The sequence below is a fragment of the Nicotiana sylvestris genome, chromosome 10 (genome assembly GCF_000393655.2).
Source record: "Nicotiana sylvestris chromosome 10, ASM39365v2, whole genome shotgun sequence".
Classification (NCBI taxonomy): domain Eukaryota; kingdom Viridiplantae; phylum Streptophyta; class Magnoliopsida; order Solanales; family Solanaceae; genus Nicotiana; species Nicotiana sylvestris.
In genome coordinates this window covers 77,783,872-77,792,267 of record NC_091066.1, presented here as the reverse complement: position 1 = coordinate 77,792,267, position 8,396 = coordinate 77,783,872, and the positions used below count along the sequence as shown (strand labels likewise).

The 8,396-nt window shown below is 41.2% G+C and overlaps 1 protein-coding gene across 1 annotated transcript; it reads right to left on the bottom strand.

The window, feature by feature from the left end:
* Positions 1-7,280: 7,280 nt before the first annotated feature.
* LOC138879572 (secreted RxLR effector protein 161-like) lies at positions 7,281-7,985 on the bottom strand. Its single transcript, XM_070159187.1, has one exon. It carries the CDS (start codon positions 7,983-7,985, stop codon positions 7,281-7,283), a length of 705 nt encoding a protein of 234 aa, XP_070015288.1.
* Positions 7,986-8,396: the final 411 nt, after the last annotated feature.

Sequence of the window (8,396 nt, the reverse complement as noted above, 5' to 3'; positions counted from 1 at the left end):
GATCAATGAAATTCTTGTCCGCATGCTGTATCATAGATGACAAGGTGTCCCATGCATCGGAAAACTCATTCTGAATTCTGGACACATGCCGAAACTCTATCTTTGTGAACCTTTTTCTCAATTCCTGTACATGGTGCAGATATGGCAATATCTTGAAATTCTTGGTGGACCACTCTCCTTGTAGCTGGTGCAAAAGCAAATCTGAATCACCTATTACCAGCAGCTCCTAAATATTCATGTCGATTGCCATGTTGAGCCCTAGTATGGAGGCTTCATACTCTGCCATGTTGTTGGTGCAGGAAAATCTGAGTTTAGCAGATACCGGATAATGTTGACCTATTTTTGATACCAAAACCGCCCCAATGCCCACTCCTTTGAAATTTGGAGCTCTATCGAAGAACATCCTCCAGCCGTCGTATGCTTCGGTAATGTCCTCTTCTACAAATGACACCTTTTCATCAGGAAAATACATTTTTAGGGGTTCGTATTCTCCTCCCACCGGATTTTCGGCAAGATGGTCTGCCAATGCTTGTCCGTTGACCGCCATTTGAGCTACGCAGACGATATCGAACTCACTCAACAGTATCTGCCACTTGGCTAACTTCCCAGTTGGCATGGGTTTCTGAAATATGTACTTAAAAGGGTCCATCCTGGATATGAGGTATGTGGTATAGGCACAGAAGTAATGCCTCAACTTCTAGGCCATCCAGGTCAAAGCACAGCAAGTGTGTTCCAGTAGAGAGTGTCGTGCTTCATAAGGTGTGAATTTCTCACTTAGGTAATATATGACTTGCTCATTTCTTCCTGTCTCATCATGTTGTCCCAGAACACATCCGAAGGCTCCATCCAATACAGATAGATAGAGTAGCAAAGGCCGTCCTGGTTCTGGCGGGTCCAAAATCGATGGTGTGGACAGGTACTTCTTGAATTTGTCGAAAGCTTTCTGACAATCCACGGTCCAGCTTGTTTCGGCATCTTTCCTCAGCATCTTGAAGATGGGTTCACATATAACTGTGGACTGTGCTATGAAGCAACTGATATAGTTGAGATGTCCTAGGAAGCTCATCACATCCTTTTTGCTCCTAGGCGGTGGTAACTCCTGAATAGCCTTAACTTTAGACGGGTCTAGCTCAATCCCTCAATGACTGACAATGAATCCCAGTAACTTTCCTGTGGGAACCCCGAGTGCACACTTTGCGAGGTTCAGTTTCAAGTTGTACATCCTTAACTTGTCAAAGAACCTTCTCACGTCTGCTATGTTATTTGAGGTCCTCTTGGGTTTGATAATGAAGTCGTCCACATACACCTTTATTTCTTTGTGTATCATATCATGGAAGATGGTTGTCATGGCTCTTATGTAAGTAGCCCCAGTATTCTTTCGACCAAATGGCATCATCTTGTAGCAGTATACCCCCATGGTGTAATAAAAGCTGTTTTCTCTACTTCTTCTTCATCTACCTAGATCTGGTGATAACTCGTGAAGCAATCTACAAAGGATTGGATTTCATGCTTGGTGCAATTGTCGATCATGGTATGTATATTTGGCAGTGGAAAGTCATCCTTAGGACTTGCTCTATTTAGGTCTCGATATCAATGCATGGTTGGACTTTCCCATCTTTTTTCGGAATTGGTACAATGTTGGCTAACCAAGTTGGGTATTCAACCACCTTGAGGACTTTGGCTTTGATCTGCTTAGTAACTTCCTCCTTGATTTTCAGGCTCATATCTAGTTTAAATTTTTTGAGTTTATGCTTTACCGGAGGACACATGGGATTGGTAGGCAACTTGTGAGCTACTATGGACGAGCTCAAACCGGTCATGTCATCATATGACCATGTAAAAATGTCCTCATCCTCTTTTAAGAAATGAATGTACTCCTCTTTCTCTGCCGGTGATAAGTGATCGTTGATGCAAGTCTCCTTGACGGTCTCGACGTCCCCTAAATTTATCGCTTTGGTTTCGTCCAGGTTGGACTTAGGCTTATTCTCAAAGTTCTCAACCTCCCTGACAACTTCCTCCGGTATTTCATATTATTTATCCGAGTCACTATCCTTATATTGATTGCCTCATTACATGTCACAGTCACCGGTTCATCAGGAAAAGTAATAATAACATTGTAGAAAGAAAACGCTTGGGAGATAATAATGAATAATAAAGAGAAATGCATTTGATTAAAAATGAAAAAAATCCAAACAAGTACGGCTCGATGAATTGAGCATTTTATTTTGAAACAAGTAAGTCTTTAAAACAAAATTACTAAAAATTTTAGATGCCTAGAATGGTTATAGAAATAAAATCTGCCAAGCTACCCAGGGACTCAGCGGGCTCGGGATGGTGTGGCAATCTAGTTCCTGAGAACAACTCCCTTCTCTACAGTGTGAATAGTGAGGCCTTCTTCCTCCTCCTCCTCAATTATTGCACTATAGTCCATGTCCCCGTCTTCCAGAAATAGATTCCTCGGCCTATCTAATGCTTCTTCTTCTGCAATTCCCCATATTGTATCAGTTTAGTGAAAAGTTTGACCCAGATATGGCACTGGTTTCTCGAGAGGGTAATAGGGTCCCTGCCATAGAGGAGACCAATCATCATACTCCTGCCATGTATATTGGTATCTGAGCCCGAAGGTAGTACCATGACATTTCAACTGTATCGGTTTGGTAATACCTTGGAGATTCTTCCAAAGCCCTTTGTCGGGTTCATACCCAGACCATGCCACAATGTTTTCTATTTTGCTACTCCACCATTTGTCTTTCTCAACGGCATTTATACGTTCGATGTGATGATAGGTTTACCCTCCTAGCTTTCTTCTGTTCCCGACAACCGGGATGGTTTGACTGGTGTAAATGGGGTTACACCCGTCTCCGTAAATGATCACCTCGTGATGGTTCCATTCGAATTTCACGGCTTGATGTAGTGTGGAAGCCACAGCCCCAGCGATATTTATACATGGTCGGCCCAACAAAAGATTGTACGAGGCTGATATGTCGAGCACCTGTAATTCAACGTCGAACCAAGTTGGCCCCATCTGCAGGCAAAGATTAATCTCCCCAATCTTGGCCCTTTGAGACCCATAGAAAGCTTCCACGTTCATGTTTCCTGCCCGTATTTCCGAAAAACCTTTGCCCAATATTTTCAAAGTATCCAACATACGAATGTTGAGGCTTGAACCCCCATCAATCAAGACCTTGGCGATGACCGTAAGACTCCTCATAAAAAGCTTCATCTGGATTTTTTCATCCTTTCCGACCCCGACAAGTTTGTCACAATAGGTCCTTAGAGGAACTCTGGGATCACCTGTACCATCAAACATCTCGAACATGGGAGGTTTGTACCCCTCTGGAAGTTATACATCTGGCTGTATGTTTAGGTCTTCATAGTTCAAACATTCTATCCCTTTGCCTCCTTCGACACCCTGAACTCGACTTGTCAACTTCTTGAGTTCCTCAGCCATGTTTTTGATGAGCAGGTCCTTCTCAGCGGACTATGGTGTATAGGAAGTTGGTTGGATAGAGTGAGGTACGGTTTCCACGTATATAAGATTATTTTGGTAAGTGCCAAGAGCCTTGGTGTAGTGGTGGTCATCAGTTGAGTTTTGAGGATCAGGAATGGGCTGTGGTGTGTTCTGAGGAGTGTGATAAGTGGCGGTTGGTGGGTACTAGATTGGTTGATGGTGGTCTTGTGGCGAAGTTGGCATCTGTTGGTTTATATGAGTCCAACAAACAGTAGAGTACCTGGTCCTCCACAAGATTCTGCTGAGAATGCTAATAAAATAGTATGTAAATAAGGTAAAGGATTTTTACGTGGAAAAATCCCACACAAGGGGATCAAAAAACCATGACCTATACCTGTAGCCTTTTAACTTCACTAACTTGTAAAGAACCTATTATAAGCCACTTTGCAATGACTTCTATTGCAAAAGATTTACTCAACTAACTTGTGGTACTCTTACCACACGCCACTTTGTGACTTCCTAGTTACAAAGGCTTTTTCTAACTTGTGATGCTTTCACCACAAGCCACTTTGTAATTCTACAATTACAAAGACTTTTGCTTATGACTAAATCTAGTCACAACATAAACTCAAGGAGTTTACGGATTTACAAGAGGATTCCTAGTCAAACGCTTCTAGCTAAGCAGTTTAGGAGATATAACAAGTACAATAACAATGTTACAACTCAACTAGGACAACAACAAGCTATCTTTTAGGAACTGGTCCGTAGTTGCATTCAACTTTGTTCTTCAAGCTTGAGAGGATTGATTTCTCTATTTTGGTAAGAAACTTGAATGAGAAACTGAAACCTACAAGTGATGTTTTGTGTAAAACTCATTGTAAGTACATCTTGATCATATCACTGAAATAATGTGAGCACTTTATTTTGTTAGAGAATGAGTGGGCGCTGGAGACAGTGCAGTGCGGCAGAAACAATGCCTCAGTCACTTTATTTCCAGTTGTGTCCAATTGACTTTGTACTGCTATGAGAAAACGATAAGAGTATCAGGACCTTGTGTGGGTTCCTAGCTCCTGAAGTTGTAGCAGTTCACCTTTAGCCGGAATCCGTTAAAGCTTGCAGTATAGTCCAAGTAGGTCAAGTTCCTTATTTGGTTCTTAACATTAAGTTTGTTAGATCATCAAAACATAAGGCAAGAATATTTAAAACCTATCAATTTCCTCCTTTTTGATGATGACAAACTTAACAATTATTGAGTGGTTTTAGAGTAGTAAAGAACCAGTTTAAGTAACAGAGGAATCACAAGGTTAGAGGGTTCCTCCAAAGACTATGCATTATCGTAACAATGAGTTCCCCCATGTGTTCCCCTGAGTTGATTCCCGTGTGTTCCACCTGAGTTGATTTTCCCCTTTTGGTATCATTAAAAAACAGAATAACAATACAAAAAAGTCCAGCTAAGCTAACTCATGCCACATATGTGCGCACAATCATGATAGAGAATAGAACATAGAAAGAGAGTACTGACATAATAAAACGAGGATTCATATTAATAAAGCTTTAAATATACCTCTACTTGGAAAAAGCGAGAGGCAACACTGGACTTGTTAAAGGGAGAAGTAGTGCTTCATCCCAACCACACAAAAAAAAGAAAACAAAAAACAACCGCCAAAACATAAAAAAACATAACAAACATATCCAGAAACAGGTCACTGAAGGGGTACTTAGGGGGCACTAGGATAGGTCAGAAGTAAAACTGTCCAGTTGCTCCATCAAGAATAGGTCAGACTTTGAAGTCACTGACCTCCTTTCAGCTCGAGGCAATAGAACTTTGTTAACCAATTCAAACATCAGCTGTTAAATAGGGAGTAGGGCTTTTTATGGATCTGGTCCCCTTTCTGGTTAGCATTGTCTTTTACCACTGCATTTCTAAAGTTATACTGACAAACATCTCTTACACTGGACATACCGACTGTAGGAACTTCTAAAATCTCTCCAAGCAACTTTAAATCAAAAATGATGTCCACCCCATTGACCAAGGCACAAATATAGTCAGCATCAACTGGAAAGAGGCTAGCAAAGAAACTTTGTACCTCCTCCTCATATACCATAGGTGGATCAATTTGAAATAGATGCACCCAACGTTGAAACTCGACCATTTCCAGAACTTGGCGCATTCCAGCCATCTCAGAGACTGCTGGGTCAAACGTACGACCTAGAAGAACTTTTTGATGCCTCAGGCGCTCAAAGTCAAGGTTGACTTCACTTTTCATTTTCTTCACAGAAACAAGTTCTTCAAAAGGTTCAAACTTGCGTTTCCCGGACTTCTCTCCACTAACTTTACCTTTTCCCCTTGGATTTGACTAGGGCATCCTCATCAGACATGGAAAACTCACTCACCACCTCTTTCATCTTAGACTTAAATGTTGACCCTTTCTTTATTGAAGTAGGCTTCATCTTTTTCGAAGACCGTCTAAAAAAGTGAACCAGGTTCATCTAGGATTTCCTCTTCCACCTCGACTACAGGGATCACCTCATCACTCACAAGTACACCATCTTTCACCAACTTTCTTCTTTTCTTCTGACTACTCTTCTTGCTCTTTTGAAGAGCAAAATTGTAGGCCACTTTAACTTGAAGCGTAGTAGTAGGTCGTTTGATTTCAAACTTAGGGGGGACACAACCCTCTGCTTGCTTATGAATGCATCAAGAGCCACATTATCTAGGTCTTCTTTATCATTGGATCTCATTTCAGGTGCTTGAATTCCAGGGGCACAACATCAAATGTAGGAACAACACTGTTCTGGGAATGAGCGCCCTGACTTGGGTCCTCCGGAGAGGGATCAGGTTCCTCATGTGATGCCCCAGTAGTATCTGCTACTGCATCCCCGTCAATATCTACAATGGCCCTTTATTCCTCCACACTTTGTGTCTCATTTTCCTGAGATGTAATCTCATGTAGTACACCATCAACGGATACCACAAACACGGCTACAACATTTTTCTCTTCCTCAACCGGTGCTTCCACCACCATGGAATAGGTAGAAACGATGGCAAAACTCTTTGTGACCTTAGGATTTTGACCTTGTTCTCCACTTAGTGGTTGACTGGTGGGAACATCAGACAATAGGGAGAACAGAGCAGTAGTTTTAAGGGTTTCTGAAGATTGGGAAACTGGGAGAGGTGTGATTGTAGCAACAAGAGTAATAGAGGGTGAGGAAGGCTCAGTGAAAGCGGAAGGTTCCATAGATTAATCAGTGGTAGTTACAACTGAGGCAGGGAGATCGGAAGTCGTCTTAGCCATTGAAAGAAGTGGTGTGACGATCCTTTTTTGGTGATTCTAGTGTAAGACTTAAGGTTAAGAAGAGTAGAAAAAAGGGTTTTTAAAAGGAGAGGATAATTATGAAGAGAGAGTAATAGGCACTGGTTCTAAAACGACGGTTGGACGTGAAGAATTGCAATGTTTCAGATGAGATGGAACGATTTGAAATAAAGATATGTGGCAGCAGGATTTGAAAATTTGATGACACGACATTTGTGTTTTGTACCCTTTTTTAAGACGTGTATTAAAGGATGCACAGAACTACTAACCTTTGGCACAAGAACTAGGTTCTTGACCCTTTTTTTTAAAGAATCAATCCTCTTTTATCATTCATGCACTGCATCTACCGCTTCTATACTCATCATGCGTGTTTACCTACAACGGTATTGAAGTGAGTTAGAGATGGCCAGAAAACACTTTGGGCCATTTATTTCTAGAAGGTAAAAGTCAGCTAAAGAGGAATCAGGTTCTCAATTGGGCTTTAAAAGCCCCACCTTCATTCTGTTTCTTTCAAACTAATCCCTACTTAGTGCCTTGGTGAAAATATCTGCAATTTGATCTTCTGTGCTACAAAACTTCATACATATCATCCCTTTCTCCATATTGTCTCTCAGAAAATGATGCCTCACATTGATATATTGTGTCCTTTTGTGTTGAACTGGATTATTGGCCATATTGAGTGCATTGGTGTTGTCACATAGAAGGGGCACACTCTTAGTGAGTACCCCAAAGTCCTCCAGTTGATGCTTGATCCATAGGAGCTGAGTACAGCAGGATGCTGCAGCTACATATTCAGTTTTAGCTGTTGAAAGAGCCACTAAATTTTGCTTCCTTGTTCCCCAAGAGATAAGGCATGAACCTAAGAAGTAAGCCATTCTAGAAGTGCTTTTTCTATCCACAAGATAACCTGCATAATCTGCATTAGCATACCCAATCAGATTGAAACTGTCACCTAATGGATAATACAACACCACGTCTTGTATTCCTTTGAGATATCTTAGTATTCTTTTGGCAGCCTTCAAGTGAGATTCCTTGGGATTTGATTGAAATGTTGCACATAGCCCCACATTGAAAACAATACCAGGCCTACTGGTAGTGAGATAGAGGAGAGACCCAATGATGCCTCTATACATGGTTTGATTCACAGGAGATCCAATTTCATCCATGTCTAGTCGAGTGGTAGTAGCAATGAGAGTGTCTATCACCTTTGATGCTTCCATGTCAAACCTCTTCAAGAGTTCCCTGATGTATTTTTGCTAATAAATGGATAAACCCTTTGGGGACTATTTTACTTGAATACCCAAAAAGAAGTTCAGTTCCCCCATCATGCTCATTTCAAATTCACTTCCCATGAGTTTTGAAAATTCTTCACAAAGAGAATCAACTGTTGCTCCAAAAATGATATCATCAAGATAAACCTGAACAATGAGCAGGTTCCTTCCTCGTTTTTTTAAGAAAAGAGTGTTGTCAATTTTCCCTCTTTTAAAACCATTTTCCAGGAGGAACTTTGACAATCTTTCATACCAAGCTCGAGGAACCTGCTTTAACCCGTACAGAGCTATGTCCAGTTTAAACACATATTCAGGGTGCTCATGACATTCAAACCCTGGGGGTTACTTCACATAGACTTC